General features: G+C 34.9%; 1 protein-coding gene across 5 annotated transcripts in view; it reads left to right on the forward strand.

Annotated features, from left to right (window-relative positions):
• The window catches only part of STAG2 (STAG2 cohesin complex component), a 74,009-nt gene that overhangs the window by 35,164 nt on the left and 21,686 nt on the right, over nt 1–17,159 (forward strand). For 4 of the 5 annotated variants that reach the window (XM_079318529.1, XM_079318532.1, XM_079318531.1 and 1 more), the window contains exons 2-14: nt 1,060–1,204; nt 3,029–3,107; nt 4,219–4,380; nt 7,050–7,146; nt 8,419–8,495; nt 10,026–10,230; nt 12,392–12,543; nt 13,656–13,729; nt 13,842–13,965; nt 15,007–15,105; nt 15,202–15,281; nt 15,787–15,894; nt 16,735–16,846. In XM_079318529.1, the coding sequence (XP_079174655.1) occupies nt 1,161–1,204; nt 3,029–3,107; nt 4,219–4,380; nt 7,050–7,146; nt 8,419–8,495; nt 10,026–10,230; nt 12,392–12,543; nt 13,656–13,729; nt 13,842–13,965; nt 15,007–15,105; nt 15,202–15,281; nt 15,787–15,894; nt 16,735–16,846 (1,413 nt within the window). In that variant the 5' untranslated portion in view covers nt 1,060–1,160. Of the gene's footprint in view, nt 1–1,059; nt 1,205–3,028; nt 3,108–4,218; nt 4,381–7,049; nt 7,147–8,418; nt 8,496–10,025; nt 10,231–12,391; nt 12,544–13,655; nt 13,730–13,841; nt 13,966–15,006; nt 15,106–15,201; nt 15,282–15,786; nt 15,895–16,734; nt 16,847–17,159 lie in introns of those variants that run through there. The other variant, XM_079318533.1, reaches the window with a different exon arrangement.

A 17,159-nucleotide genomic window follows, 5' to 3' on the forward strand; every position in this document is an offset into this window, starting at 1 on the left:
AGCAGAGCTACCAGACTCTGAGCAACATGTGCTTAGCATGCCAAAACTAAATCTTTCCCTCAAGTACCTAATCACTCTGGAAAGCTGTAGAGTCAGCAGACTGACTCTGAAGGTTTTCCTCCTTGGTTTTCTGTTTTTAAAATACCTGAACATGATGCTTTCTTAATTTTACTGTATAAAAGTTAGCCTGGGGAGCCAAGTGACATAGGAAACTTCAGCCCGGATGGCTAAAACTTGCTTTTGAAGTATACAGGATGATTTTTTTTTTTTTTCCTCCTTAAGAGTAGGAAAAATAAGAGAAGAATCGAAGTTTATAATAATGATCACTATTATTGTAAAGTTTAAAACAAGTGTTTCACAGTCTTTAGTTTTCTTGCTGAAACAATTGTTTCCAGTATTCTCCTTATACTATGTGGATAGTATTATCTTCCTTGATACTCCTAAGAATCTTGACAAATGCTTCAAATGTTAAACCTGTTGTAAATCTGATTTATCAGCTCTGGAAGACATGGGGTTGTGAAGTAGCTGGTTATAAGAACTTGTTGTAAGAGCTTATTTTTATGGAAAATTACATGGAAGTTGGCTGATTTGAGATACAAAGTTGCTCTATATAGTATCTTGAAATATACATCTATTGTGCTTCAAGTTCAACATCAAGTCTGGTTTTGGTTTGGTCAACTAAAATTACCCTAGTGTTGTCAGTTTTGGGCTCTGCTACTTAGAGGTGTTAATGAAAACCATGCCAGTTTGCTCATCCTATTCAGAAAATGTGGGTGTGGGTTTTTGCTTGTTTTTGGTTTGTTTGTTTGGGGTTTTTGTTGTTACATTTTGTTTGGTTGGGTTTTTTTATAGTTTTTCTGTATTACTATTTTACTGCAATGATTTTATCATTTGTGGAGTCACTTTGTAATAGGATCATGAGAGGACACAAAATCTTTAAGCAGAAACAAGTTGGTTGGAAACAGGATAGTGTGATCTACATTGTCTGTGTTCCCAAATCTTTTATCCTTCCATATGTGGAATAATTTTCACTGTATTTTTTCTTTTATTTTATTCTAGAAGTTGTCTGCTACGAAGGAAGAAAGAAAAGTAAGCTTGCCCTTCAGACTGCTTTTTGAATATATTTCTAATACAGTGGTGTTCCAGAAGATGATAAAGAAATGATAGCAGCTCCAGAAATACCAACTGATTTTACTCTCCTTCAGTAAGTGCTTTAAAAATTTGTAGTTCTGTTTGTAAATGTACTATCTCTGTTTTGTGTTAAGGTTTAGTTTCTCTTGGAAACAAGGAAACATAATAAAGAATAGCTATTGAGATGTTGATAGAAGCATTGTTTTAATTTTTTCTTGAGTATTAATTCAGTGGTAACTTAGATTTTAAAAGTATTCTTTAAAATCTGATTTTAAATCAAGTAGCTGAAGTATTTACCCTTAACTGGGGTGGATCACTTAATATTTAAAATATGTAATGCCAAATGCTTTGGTTAAAGCCAAGGTAATGGCTTTCCTCAGGCATCAGTTTCTTGGTGTTTTTAATGTAATTTTACTAAGCCTTTCGTCTTCCCACAGTTTTTAAGAAACAGACATTTGAGCTTCCATGATTTAGAATTATGTACAGATTACACTTCTGGATGTAGAAGTAAAGTGATTATTTTAAGGAGGCCAAAAGAATCCAGTTCATCCCCTTTTATTGTCAAGGGATTGGCATGGATACATTTTCTCTAGACTGTCAAGATGGATTAACCTGGTTATGAAGTCAGAAAAGATGCAAAGGTGCAGTTTTGTATCAATGAGTTGGAGTGTTTTTTCTTTTCAGTGAGAAATAAAGAATGGAAATAAATGGAAAGATGGTTTAATATGAAATTTTGTTTTTACAGCTGTTTATAATGGTCTTGTACTCTGTTGGTACACCTTATTGCTTAGCTAAATATTTGGAATTTGTATTTAGTTGTTTCCTGTGAAAATAAGAACATCTATCAATCTTCAATGAGGAAATTTTTTCCACCTTTTTTTTTCTTCCATTGTTTCCCTCAATGTCCTGGTTTGCAGGCCTTTCCAGTCTCTATCAGCTTACTTAGTCAGCAAAACTAGACATGGCAGAGTCCATGTCAAAAGGCAGCATGCTCCTTTCAGAGAGACTGCAAGTTTTTAGTGTTTTAGAAGATTATAAATAAATCCATAAGAATGAATCTCCCATGTCTCTGGTTATCTTTGTTGATTGCTTTGTTAATTGAACCAGGAGACATGTCTCAGAAATTGGCCATAACAGCTGAAATTCATTGTACTGCATCTGCGTGATAAAATGACCTCTCCTGGCATCATTTAACTTCTACAGGAAATGTAGAGGTAGAGAATACAAAAGCCAAGCATTCTCTATTAATAATTGAAGTCATTTCACACACCTTCCTATCAATGTTGCAAATCAAGGATTTGTGTATCAATGCAGTGTATTTTAATGTGTAGGAAATTAAACAAATGAGTTTGTGTATTTAGTATGTTTGTACTTTATAAGCCTAAACAGATCTACAGCTTAGCTTTTTGATGAGGAAACCTCAACTAAACTTCTTTTCTGTGCCTTTCAACATAAGTGCAATCTTCTTAATTATTTCCTGAGTTTCTTACAGTATGAAGAAATCCATTGATACGCTTTAGTTGTCAGGGAAAGTGATGCTTGTGGTTTTTATCTCCTATTTTTTTAAGTATTTGTGGCCAATATTTAAAGCTCTTTGCTTTTTGAGATGTGATGTTTGTCACATGTCAAAGACATGGTTCCCAGCCTGCTGCTGTTTTCTACCTACCCCCAAATCTTTAATCTTTGTTGTATGGCTTCCTTCACAGGTCCATTGTTTGGAGGAGACAGGGTAGGCTACAAGTGTGGGGATATGCTCTGTTCCTCATCAGTAGGCTTGGGAAAAGTTTCACTGCTGATGTTGACTTACTGGACTAAGAGTATAGTGTGATTTTTATATAGTATATTTTAGAATGTTTCTGATGAAATGTGTGAATGGTTTGTCTTTTTATCCTTGCAGGGAGTCTGAAACACACTTCTCTTCTGATACAGACTTTGAGGATATTGAAGGAAAAAACCAAAAACAAGGCAAAGGCAAAGTATGTTCAATCTCTAGGGATACTGAAACCTTTTTACTGTTATGAGTTGAAGAGTTTAGCACTTGCTTTGAAATTGAATGAGCAAGGAATATTTTCTGAAAATGCAAGTGTTCTGTGAAGAGAGTTTGTATTTGTATTTGCGTGGAAATGGTTCATCTTGACTGTTTCTGTGATACTTTCTTACTGCTCTGAAGGCATTAGGGAGGTATGGGAGGAAAGAATAAGCTTTGATTTGATCAGTCTCTTGGTGTATTTTCCATCCTATACTTAATTTTATCATGTATACTGCATCTTTTAATTTGAAAAGTGAACAGAACAATAATTCAGTTAAAAGGTTTTTTTTTAAACAGGTTGCAAACAGGAGGTCACAATAGTGGAGTGGGAGATCTAAACCCAGCCCTTCTCTCCCTTCCTTGGACAGTTGTCTTTCCCATGTGCCTCTTAGGGGTTTCACAGCCTCCACCTGTGGCTCCTTCCCTGCAGTGTGCTGGCCTGGGCTGTGATCCCTCATTGGCACCCCATGTGCCTGAACCAGTGCAGAGCACCTGCTTGTTGAGAGCTGTGATACATTTTATACTGCAGTCCTGTAATTTATACTTGATGTTCTTTCTGCAAGTCATGCTTGATTTGGGAAATCAAATACAATGACACCTTTGCTCTTCCTCACCCACTACTTGCCATCGTATATTCAGATGGAAAAACAAAAGGTTAATGAATTGGAGGCTTTGTGATGTGTAAAGGGAATTGCCTTAGCTGTTTAAAGGAAATACATATAATCTGTTTTACAATTGAAACAAGAGAAAGATCTGTGTTATACACCATCACTAATCACATTTTTAATTGCTAAAATATTTTAAATGAGGAAAGGAGCAGCCTTTAGAGTTCTTGCTGGCCTTTGTACCTCTCAGTATCTGCTGAGTTCAACTCAGATCTCAACTTCCGAAATTTTTTAAAATTTTATGTACATATATACTTATATACATATATATATATACACTTATATACGCTTGCTGAAAATCAAAGGCCTTGTTTATATGGATAGTGTTTGTTTGTTTGTTTGTTTTAATACTTCACAATAAAGAAGTAAAACCTCTTGTGTGTCTGATTGCAGACCTGTAAAAAAGGAAAAAAAGGACCAGCAGAGAAGGGAAAAAGTGGAAACGGAGGAGGGAAACCTGGTGGTCCGAATCGGATGAATGGACATCACCAACAGAATGGTGTGGAAAACATGATGCTCTTTGAAGTAGTTAAAATGGGCAAGAGTGCTATGCAGGTAAGACCTGGGATAGCTCTAGGACTTGGATGTAGATAGAAGAAAATATTGTTATATTTAAAATCTACATGTAATTAAATCAAATGAAATTCAAAGTAATTTTTTTTCTTCGAATTGCTATTCTTACTTTTATGTAAGAATCAAAATAAAGAGGTTTTGCTTTGTTGGTATTTGAATTCGAATTAACTGATTTTTAATTTCTAAATGTTATTTATGAATGATTACATTTGAAGTGAATAAATTTGTACTACAATTCAAAGTATCCTGAATGAAGAAAGGTTATTTTAGATTGCATAATTCAAAGTCTTTTTTGTGTGGTAACTAAATGCAAATATGGTTTAGACTTATTGTTGTCATAGAATTTAATAAGAAATCTGTAGTTTTTGCATTTTACATGTAGCTTAGATTATCTGAAAATAAGTAATTGCTTCTCTCATACCAAGTAAAATCACTAGCTGCAACTTGTAGGCTCTTTAAATTTTCTGACCCAAATTCTATCCAATTATAGTATAGCAATATACTCTGGCCAAGTCAATTTAGGTGAAATTCAACCCCTTCAAGAATCTACATTGGCCACTCTGTATTTAGTAACAGGACTGAAGTCAGACTAAGAAATACAGCTCTGTTTTTGTTGCTTTTTCTAAAATTCAGATAAGTCACTAAAGTGTTTGCTTGTCTTTGAGTCTCCCAGTTGAGAGACTCCCAGACAAGCCTGTCAGCCATGAAGCTTTCCTGCTGACTCACTCATGTGATCCTGGCAGTGTGAAAGAAAGGCTATCTTGGGAGTGGAAATCTAGAGTTTGCAGCTCCTGTAATACCCATGCAGGAAGCTGAGTTGCTGTGCAGTCCTCTCAAGGTTTGCAGGCTGCTGCATTCCATCTGGGGACAAGAACAAATCACTTGGATGTATTTGCACAGAGAAATTCTGATTCTCACGTCATTTGCTTTGTTCTATTTCAAAGCAGATGGAAAAACAATACTTCTCTAACTATTGCTCTGTGTGCAACTTATTCAGCCAGTTATCAGTAATTTTATCTTCATGACTTTTTAACTGTTTAAAATGATATATAGTCAAAATATTTTGCTTTCCAGGGACAAAAAGGACCTTTTCCAGGTCTGATTACTCTGTTGAATTTATTAATTGATACCTGAATCTGTCAATCCTTTAAAATTCAGAAGAAAAAAAATTCTCAAATTATTTATAAACTAAAGTCCATTTCAGCAGTCAGAGTACAATGTTTTCTCCATGGCTCTCAGCATTTGCTTTTCTGGAAAAATTTTGGTAATGATTTTAACTTAACTATTTTATTTTAATTTCTGTTCTGTACCTTCTGAATTAGTTGGCAAGGTGGTGTTAAGTCATAGGTTAGACTCTATAACCTCAAAGGTCTTTTTCAACCAAATCCATTCTATGACTCTGCGAATTAGTGTCTGTTCCCTGGCAAAAAGAGCTGGTTCATTCACAGAGACAAAATGTTTCAAGAAACAACTGCTTTGCTGGAGCTTCTTTAAATTGAAATAGAATAGATTCTGAAAACAAGGCTGCCTAATTGAAATATTTGTTCTGTTCCTATTATTCTTCAGTTCTTGCATAGTGACCTTCTTGAGAACCCAAATTTGTTTTCCCTGTATTTCATTCTTCCCTTCACGTCAATGCACTCAGTTCCAGTTCATAGGTTCTGTTCCTAGTGGAAAGACCATGACAGTTTCACTTTCATTCTTAATAGTTGTGTATCACACTATAAACAACTTGAGATTCAGGGAAGAGGGATTTAGCTGTATTTCTGTACAGAAGTTTTTCTCGATATCAATATGCTTTATTTGTCCTCACAGCAATATTGCCTGGGAGAGTAAGCACTGAGAATACAGACAGGAAGCATAGTCCTGCTATCTTGTGAAATTCTGAATTATTCCATCATATAGGGAGGAGTACTAATGTATTAAAGTCAGATCTTAGCACCTGACATTAAAGCAAGTCTCTTGTACCTGTGTTAATACAATTGTGTGAGTCTGTGCTTTTATAACCTTGGTGGTAGATGGCTTGTACTCTGCAAATGGATGGTTAAAACACAATTGTGTGTAAATTCTGTTTTCTGAAAATGATTATCACAGGTTTAATTGCCTCACATTAAGGTCTTTTAATAAAATGTGCTTGTTCCTATTTGGCTTAGTGACTACAGAGTAATTAATATGGCGTGTAGGGCAGTGCTGTTCATCCTGTTATGGCAAATGTGGATGAATCCAAGTTTGTCAATTTTAAAAGAATATAGGGAGTTGTAGCTGTTGGAATTGAATGGACAAGTACTATCTTCAGAGAAATGTCAATGGCTTGGCAGAGCAGGGGGAGGGTGTAAATAAAAAACCCGATTCTGTAAAATACCCCAATTATTTTTACATCTGCCTCCAAAAATGTTACTGTAGGAGTATATGGTATTCCCATGCTTTATGTTTAGGTGTCAGTTTTGTACTGGTATATATTTATAGAAGGAGTTCTTGAGAACATATGGCTGTAAAATATAATTTAAACATTTAGTTCTGTAGTAATCAAAAAGAGGGCCCAAGTTAATTAAAGGGATGAAGAAGAGTGACGTACTGGAAAACAGTTAAGTAATAACAATGTCTTCAATTTATGAAAATTGAGCAGTGCCTTTTTATTTGTTTTCTTTCAGTCTGTAGTGGATGACTGGATAGAGTCATACAAACATGACCGAGATATAGCACTTCTTGATCTCATTAACTTCTTTATTCAGTGTTCAGGCTGCAAAGGTAAGATACTGAAATAGTTCATTTAAATAATGTTATACCATGGTTCTCAATCTTTGCTTTCATGCTACTGAGGCTGTAAGACTGCTTCATCCCCAGAGCTAGTTTACATTATCAGGTTCTTGAAGTTATGCAAGTATTTCTAAAGGTGGGAGCAGGAGATTTAGAAATCTTGCACTGTAGTTTAAACTGTTGATTAAGCCTTTTGTATTTACAACAGATAGAAATCAGTACTGGTACTTAACATGTGCTTCCTCTTCCTCTGTTCCTGCTTTCCTTATTTCAGAAAGTCATCTGTCCTATTACTGATAGTTCATCTTGTTCAGTCTTGGAATTCTAATTTGGATGTGCCTATTTTTTGTTGTTTATTAAGACTTCTTCATAGCTTTTGTCAACATTCTTGTTTCAAAAGATATTGTGGACAACTTTATGGTAGCCTGTCTACAGTAAGGTTATGTTTCCATATGTTTTTTTCTTTGTTTTCTGGTTTTTCTTTCCTCATTTCCACGTCCTCCATTCTTTTACCTCTCACCTCCTTTTGAAGAGAAGGCAAGAGAACTTGCCTTGTAGTATCACTGTGCTTGATAGAGGAGAACTGGATGTACTTTGTTCTGCTTAAGTAGTCTCTCTGTCCTGATAAACTTAGCATGTATTAATCTCCAGTAAACTAACAGTGTTCCTCAGAGGTTATCTGCACATTCAAGAGTAGTGAACTTTTGATTTTTATTACAAGATAAAGCTGCAGAATTTTTAATGTTTCCTGTGATGATCCTTGTCCTGAATTTTGCAGTAAACTTTGGAGGGTCTAACAGTTTGAGGCCAAGGCAAATAGAAATTGCATGAAAGCACTCTGTTTATTACAGTGCAGAAGATAATCAGTAGCAATACTACTGTTCAAATTTATCTTGCATCATTTAGAATCTTGAGTCCCAAAAGGTCACTTCAGATGGTGTAGTGCTCACTGATGCAGAGGTCTGGCACAGGTATCTTTAACTTCTGAGTATGAGTGAATGAGTAAATTCTAGATGTGTGTGTATATGCACACAAACATACTTCTTAAGAAAAAGAATAATAAACCCTACATAAATAAATGATGCTAAGTACTTGTTACACATGGATGCTAGAAGAAAAAGCATGAAATTTATTAAAAATATACATGTGTAATCAGTAGGCTAGGTGAAAATGGGTTATTATGACATTGTAGCAGGAGGCATGTCATCTGCCATCTACAGCTTTCATGTTAACAGTGCTAATGATCTAATATCTGAATTGTAGGAGTTGTTACAGCAGAGATGTTCCGACATATGCAGAATTCTGAAATAATCCGAAAAATGACTGAAGAATTTGATGAGGTAATTTAATGAAGTACTGATTATGTATTAATTTTTATTTTCTTTTTACCTGTCCTAATCTTACTAGATTGCATTGTTAGACATTTATTTCAAGAATAAGGAGTTACAGAAATTACAGGACTTTTATGAATTAAAATATTAAACTCTCTTATTTCACTGAACTTCAGGAAGTAAAGTTTTGCATGTATGCAATTTATTAATGGTTTAAGAAATCAACATTGACTTTCAGCTTTTAAATAGTGGGAACTCCCTACTGTAGTGGTGCTATGGGGGATGCCTCCCTATCTTGCTGTTTATATAAGGCCTTAAATTATCTCTTTAAGTGGTCACTAAATTTATTTCTATGCATTCATTAATCTACAAATTGTGGGGATTTAAATTTGTTTATTTTCCAGTTGAAGACCAATGCTTTTCCTTTCATGGGGATTATAGGGGGTTTTTTCCCTTTAAATTATCACTTTCTGTTCCACAGAGTCTTGGGGTAAATGAGAAGTATTGGAGGGTTTTTTGGGTGGGTGGTGGGGTTATTTTTTGGTTTGTTTGTTGTTTTTATTTCATTTTTGTTTTGGGTTTTTTAGTTGGTTTCATTTGGCCTTCATTTGTTTGTGATTTTCCTGGATTTGAGTGGTCTTTCTTTCATCCTGTGTTCCAGAGAATATAAATGTAGCTTTAAAACCTCCTCCCCAAACTTGTCTAGTACAGAAACAATTCCCTCCATTAATTAAAAAAATCTATAACTTTAACTGAGGGGAAAATGTAATATCATTTTCTTTAAAAGGATTTTGGTGTTTCTTAAAACTAGTTCAATGCATAAATAGATTTGATTACTCTAAGGCAATATTGTGTGAAATTTGTAAAGCCACACCTGGGACTGTTGGTACATGGTTTTTTTTTTTTGTCACTACATCATGCTCACTTTTTCTTGTAGCAGGATTCTAATGAGCAGCTCTCAGCTTTCTGATCCCTTTTCATGAATGTTTTCTTTGTTTTTCAACCGGTATTGTTGTTCAGCCTCTTAAGGAAAGGGTTCACAGAGGCACTGACAAGAATTGTTATTTTTTCTTCCTGTCATTTTAACATTATTTGTAAAGACTCCTATATCAGGAGAGGACATACATTTGTTCTATTCAAGGTATTGTAGTAGGTAATTTTATGACTTCAGAAGTTTCAGTTTGATATGTAAGCATTTCCCTGTAAACTTTGTTATGATCCCAACCTGTTCAAAACTTATTATCACCTAACTGTTCATGTGGTGGTTCTAGTGAACTGAAGCAGATTTCTAAGGTAAATTTTTTTTTTCATCAAACAGAAAAGAGAAACTAGTAACTAGAATGTTGTCTTCATGTTATAACAAGTCTAAGCTGCAAAGTGTATTCATATTTATGGAATCATATTTTTCCTCTTATAATTTTTAAGGCCTCTGAGATTTTGGCTTTAATGTTGTAGCTACTTCTTCTTAATCTTTATTTAATGAAATAGCTTCTAAGATGTTTGAAAGATTTTCCTGTTTCCTTTTCTATGTTTTAATAGGATAGTGGAGATTATCCACTAACTATGGCTGGCCCCCAGTGGAAAAAGTTCAAATCCAGTTTTTGTGAGTTCATTGGAGTACTCGTGCGACAATGTCAATATAGCATCATATATGATGAATATATGATGGATACTGTCATATCACTGCTTACGGGGCTGTCAGACTCACAGGTCAGAGCCTTCCGGCACACTAGCACACTGGCAGGTCAGTGGATTCTATTTATTTGGGTATTGCTTGCATTTAATGTTTGCTCTTGCATGGGACAGAATTATTCTACTTAAACTTCTATATATTCAACATCCAGCTTGAGTTTTATTGTGTGATACGGTTTTCCTCTAATGTAATTTGCTTTGGGACAGCTTTTTGTCTTGGATTTTGTTACTGAGAAACAGCACTATTTTAAAGCATTCTTTGCTAGCTGTCTGGTACTTTTATTACCTTCAGTAGAAAATTAAATAGAAGGAAGATTTTTCAGTTTATTATACTACTTTGTCTTTAGTCATAAATAAGGGTGTAGGTGTCTTTTAGTCTCAAATGCAGTTGAACCTGTTGTTCTGCTCTGCATTAAGTCCAACAGAACTTGTAGTTTGTTGTTTGCAATTTTTACTACAAGCTTAAATTCTGCTACATATTGAGACCATGGCGCTAGGTAAAGTAGCATTTCCAGTCTTTACATTAGAAATAATTTAAAATTCTTTTCATCAGTAATGCAATTTCTGAATTTGTTTTTTGTAATTGACTTTTTGCATAATTTTTTTTCCCAATGTGTTATATTTTTATGAGTTAAGTATAGAGTATTTCAAAGAAATATGTCTTTGTGTGGACAAAGGATAAGCTTCTTGGATAAGAGAGTCCTAAACTTGCACTGATTATTGAGGAAAGATTGTGAATGGCGTTGTTTGGCTGTCAGTTTATGTGAGGTTATTGTAACAATTTACTTTGAACCAGGTAAATTTAGTCTGTGTGTGTAACTAAGGTTTTGCCACACTGGAAGTAATTATTGTCAGCTTCCCTTGACCAGGCTGATTTACAGCTGGCCTCAGTCCTACCTGTCCTGTCAGTCCTTTTGTATCCTTGATGGCTCTCTAGAATTTACACTAGCACAGTGCAGACAGGGTTGCTGTTGGATGACACTTCTTCCAGCCAGAGCATTTCTTATGGAGAGAGGATCAAGACCTTTTATTTCAGCTGTGTCATCAGTTCTGACTGTTGTACAATATGACTAATACAAATTCTAGGTCTTAAAAAGCAGGTTTTTACCTTCTCTCTCTCTCTCTCTTTTTTAAAAATTTGAGTTGTGCCTAAATAAAAGTTGCAGAAATTCCCCTGTTGCATGTTAGTTTCTGTCAAACAAAATACTTTTTATAAGCCATGTGTTTTCATTTGTTCACGTTAGTAGTCAAATCTGTTGGTTTTGTGTGCTCATCTGAGTTTTACTGTTTGTATTGTTGAAAATTATATGGAAAAGAGTGCCAACAAAATTCTTGTATCTGTATTTACTGGTACTTCTGGTAATTTTAGCTTCTGTGATTAACTCAGACTTGTTCTTTAATCTTGGAAATGACAGCGTGGGATGATTTTTTAATATAACTGCATGTCTTGCTCATGAGCTTTATGCTGGTGATACTTGCACAAGAATTTTCTGTGTGTGCTCTACCAGTGCAAGCCCTTTTATACCTTGTTACAGATGTACACAAGTGATCACCTTCTAGTTTCTGAAAAAGGGGTATTTGTCTTCACTCTTCAAAAGGGACTTATCTAAAAATAAAAGGACACTAAAAATCCCACATAAGTGTATTCTATATTTTGGTTTTCTGGCCTGTAGTTGGCTAATGTGCTTTTCTCTGCTTTTGCTAATAAATCTTTGAAAAACCTGCACGTTCTTAAAATTGAGGGAAAAAGATTGATGTGATATGGTGGTGTATTGGTTGTCTAAGACATTTCATTTTGAAGAAAGAATCTTTTGGTATATTTAAGACTGAATGGTATCATTCTAACTTACCCTGATAACAGAAGTCTTTCTTGGACTATGTTTGTAAATCTAACATTTTACCTTCATTTTGGGGAGGAAACAGGTCCTAAAGCTCAATTCAACAGTAATATACTTTATTATAAAGATAATGCTTATAGCATTAAAGAAATTACAAAATAGATTAGCAATATTGTACCTACTGTCTTGATAAATAATGATGAAGTGCTTGGCAAAACACTGCATAAATTTCTGTATCAAAAAATTTACAGTGTATGTATTTTCATAGATACAAAAAGGATTGACAGGACGATGTGTTCAAGATTTTTGTTCTAAGTTGTTTTTAGATCAGATAACCTTTTAAATAATCCTTATTCTTGACACTTATTTTTGTAGCCATGAAGCTGATGACTGCTTTAGTGAACGTGGCATTAAATCTCAGTATTAACATGGACAACACGCAGCGGCAGTACGAAGCAGAACGAAATAAAATCATCGGGAAGAGAGCGAACGATAGGCTGGAACTCCTGCTACAGAAGAGAAAGGAGGTTAGTACAACTAGCTGGTGTGCATATGATAATTATTCATAAGTAGCAGCTAATAATTAATCTTGTTCTGTAATTTGCTTTGGTAGTTGGTATCTCCCTAACTCTTCAGGTTGTTCATGTTTAATGCTTAAAAAACTTTGAAAGGTGCTCCTTACTGTCTGGTTTTCTGTAAAAAAGGTAAATGTAGGGTCTTTCTGTGATCTTGGAACAAAATACTGCTTTTATAATGGCAGTAATGATCTCAGCAGAAAGTGTGTTTAAAGGCTTTAGATAAGGCTCTTTTCATATCCAGAAAACACTATTAAAATTGAAAATGCAGTCTACTTCTGTTTTCTTTCTTTTGTGTAAAAGAGACTTGCTGATTCATTGCTGACAATGTTGTCTTGTTGAAAGCCCTGATTCAGTCAGGTTTCTCTTTTTACTTTTGGGGCAATTGGTGATTTGATTTTTGTTTTTGGGTTTTTTTGAAGTTTTTTTGGTCTTTTTGGGGTAGTGGTGGTGATGTTTGTTTTCTTTTAGGTTTTTATTTTTTAGTCAGTTGGAATAACTTCTTCAAAATCAAGGGAAACATCTCACCTTTGCTCTTCAGCATTTTCACTGTTACCTGTTAAGGATCTTTTTTTTTTTCCTGACAGTTCAGATAAACTAAGAAGTTTATCTTCTGATCATCTCCCAAAGATCTTGCAGTTTGAGACTGATCTCTTAACAACCCATTCAATGTAGTTTTGTAAGATGTGCATGCAGGGCCAATCTTAATATGAGTAATATGTAGATACATAAAAAAGTAATGATGTTACTAGAAAATTAAATCAGGTTTTCTTATTAAATAATTAAGAAGGACCTTTCAGAAACCCAAGTTGTTTTTGTTGCACTTGAAAAACAGTTTTCCAGTGGTCAGAATTACAAAAATTCATATGCTGTAGTAGATACAGTTTCTTAAATAATAGCATATTGTACTGTTTAACAGATCTGTGAATATTTCTGAATCTGTGAAAAGATTTAATGCTCACACTTGTAAATGTAAACTTAATTTAGTTTGTCTAGCATCAGTACCATCTGATCTGACTGTAAAAGCACTGCTCACTGTTTATGTACTCTCTACATTCTTTCAGCTTCAAGAAAATCAGGATGAAATAGAAAACATGATGAACGCAATATTTAAAGGTGTTTTTGTGCATAGATACCGGTAAGTTCCTCTTAGTAAGTAATGTGTATCATCAGTAATTTTTTCTGCAAGCTGTGACAGGTTATTTCTATTATTCAACTGTTTGAACTTCCCACCCCACTTCTCTCCACAGAGATGCAATTGCTGAAATAAGAGCCATCTGCATTGAGGAGATTGGGATATGGATGAAAATGTACAGTGATGCCTTTCTCAATGACAGCTACTTAAAATATGTAGGGTGGACTATGCATGACAAGGTAAACTACTGGGCCAACAGAGCAGAACTCCTTGGTTTTAGTTATTGATCTTTCCACACTAGGTTTAGTTCTCTTAACTGTTTGAATCGATTGCTGCTTTCTTTATCACTCAGAAATACTTGTGTTTCAAAATGAATATAAGCCTGACTTGAATTTTTTGAATGTTTCTAGAAAGTACATATAGGTTTTTTAAAGGAATTGTTATTTATAGGTAAATGTTTTTTTCTTTTTGTTTATTGCTGATGCAAACTTTTCCTTCATAGTGCTTAACTACTTCAAATTAAGGCATGTCATCCCTGTAGCCTGGCAGTACTCTGTTTTGCCGAGTTACAAAACTCTCCAGCATTCTCATGTAGCTGTGAATAGCATGGGAAAAGCTCCCTTAGTGCTGGTCAGTGCCACAGGCTGTTATTTACTAACTACCACCTAGAAACTATTCTCTGCTTGGAAGGGTCAATATAGTTTACAAACACTCCCTGACTCATTACTGAGTCAGCACATTGCCTCAGTTCTTGCATTGGAAACTTCAAGCTGTTGAATTTTAAGTGAAAGAAATGAGGGATGCTTAGTCTTGCTGTACTATTCATGGGCTTGGTGTAAAAACCCAATAACCTCTGGCACAGGGGTGAGGTCATCTGTACCCTGGAACATGTTCTCTGCTGAAGCAGGTCTTGTATTTCTGGAGGAATATTTCTCTTGTTACCTACTTAGTAATTTTGTCTGAACAAGGGATGGTCGTCAATAATAGAAATATCTTGAGTGTTTATAAAGAATGAAACAGGTGAATTTTGATTTATGGAGATGGTAACTGCAGTAAGACCTTGGGAGAATTTTTTTTTTGTTGTTGTTGCTTCACTGCCTTGTTACAAACAAGGTTATATTCTGACATCATTAACATGATAATTGGTAGTGTATTGTGACAGCATTTAATCTTGTTTTTGAATTGATTCTGACTGTAAAAGAAACTTGTCTTGTATGCCGTAAAGATCACATCTGTATCCTATACTTGACTTTTAATTCAGTTCTTAATTTTTTTTTTAGCAAGGAGAAGTAAGACTCAAATGCCTAACTGCTTTGCAAGGGCTTTACTATAATAAGGAGCTTAATTCCAAATTGGAACTCTTCACCAGTCGGTTCAAGGTTAGTGTTACTTCTTACTTTGGGTATATATGAATTTTTTTAAAAGTTGCATTACACTTCTTTCCCCTTCAAAAATATTTTCTTTTGTGTTCTTAGGATAGAATTGTGTCTATGACTCTTGACAAAGAATATGATGTTGCAGTCCAAGCAATAAAATTACTCACTCTTGTTTTACAGTAAGTATATCTATATTTCCTTATCTGACATACAAGTACTGAGACTTACATGTTTCTTGTCCTTGTGGGTGAGGCCAGCAGCATGACACTTCAGATAATCTGAAGGCTATAGAAATGTCTATGCATCTTACACTCAGAGAAAAAGTAATCTGTCTAGAACAGTGGTGCTACTTATCTCCCACAGTTCTGTAGGTGTAAGGGCTAGGAACTTTGAATTCAGCCTCATAGTTAAAAACTATCATGGCATGTTTGAAATTAAGAACATGGAATATATTGAACATTATACAGTAGTTGAACTCTTGAGCATAACCTTCTAGCAATAGCTCATACTTTATCAGTATATTTTATTCAGGAAGGCTTTAGTTTAGACTGGAGATCATAAATTGAAGGAAAAGGTTTAGGTTCTCATTCATTTCCATCTCCCTCATTAGAGTTCATACTTTGTTGACTCAGCCTTTTTTGGTTTTTTCTTTCTTTCTTTCCTTCTTCCCATCCCTACCCCTAGGAGTAGTGAAGAAGTTCTGACTGCAGAAGACTGTGAAAATGTCTACCACCTGGTTTATTCAGCTCATCGGCCAGTAGCAGTTGCCGCAGGGGAATTTCTTTATAAAAAGTAAGATGGAGGAATTACAGTTAACTTCTTGCTCCTGTAGATTTTTGTGCATTTGTGTGCATTAATATGATGATTCTTATTAGATTTAATCAATAAAAGGAAAAAATGAATCATAAAGTGGCCTGAAGAAGAGACAATGTAACATTACTATATTTTCTGAACTGCTGTAGTTTTTCTAAATGGGAAATAGCAGTTTTGAAGGCTGCAATTTTAAAGCTTTTACCTTCAGGGGATTTAATAAAAATGTTCCTATGTTTTCTCCTTTCCCATTCTTTCCTGTGAAACCTCTTAAAATGCTTGTGTAGTTTGGGGCCTGAAACTTGGGCTTGCATCATGAGTGTTTTCCCATTTGTAGTTCCCCCCCTATGCCTGCCTCTTCTCCATTGTCCCATATGACCATTTCATAAAATGCTTTTCATTTAAAAAATCCACTAAAAATCCAACACGTCAAGTGTGTAGGAGAACAAAATAGAGTTTCCATCTAATACTTTTCAGATCACCTCCCAGTATTTGTTAGCTGTTTTAAAGTCTCCTGTAGGGAGGTTCAGAAAATACATTTGTTGAGAAGGAGCATAGGACCTCAGGTACCTGTAAGTTACCCCTGATGTTTGTAAAGCATTTTGTTATAATTATACATCCCACTGGAAATAGTCAGTGGAATATCAACTCAGCATATATGAAATGGTTCAAAGGATACTTGTCCCAAATTGCTTCCTTCCAAAATACAATATGGAGCCAATCAACAAGGTATTTAGTGTGTAAAAAATGTGGGTATCTTGATGTGAATTGACTGTGGTGAAGGCAATGAAGAAACTTGTCAAGAAATAATTTTTCTTTTAGACTTTTCAGCCGCAGAGATGCTGAAGATGATGGAATACTGAAAAGGAGGGGAAGACAAAGTCCAAATGCTAATCTTGTGAAGACATTAGTGTTTTTCTTCTTGGAAAGTGAAGTAAGTTGGGTCTCAGGGTTGTCCTTGTTTTTGTGGTGTGTGTGGGTTTTGTTAGTATTGTTGTGGTTCTAATTTTTGTCGGTTAAATTTTGTTGTTTTTCTTTTCCCCACTCATTGGTTAATAACCATGAATCTGTCCTAGTGTTCCTGTTGTTTGAGCAACATGGGGGGTCAAAAGACTGTTTTGTGTGGTTGTGTTTATTTGAAGGATCTGTTAGTACACAGTGTTAATACAGGATGTGAGTGCTACTCTGACAAACATGACAATGTGTAAGTGCAAATAAATTGTGATTTAATAGATTTAAAAGGGGAG

The sequence above is a fragment of the Erithacus rubecula genome (assembly GCF_903797595.1).
Source record: "Erithacus rubecula genome assembly, chromosome: 15".
NCBI classification, from domain to species: domain Eukaryota; kingdom Metazoa; phylum Chordata; class Aves; order Passeriformes; family Muscicapidae; genus Erithacus; species Erithacus rubecula.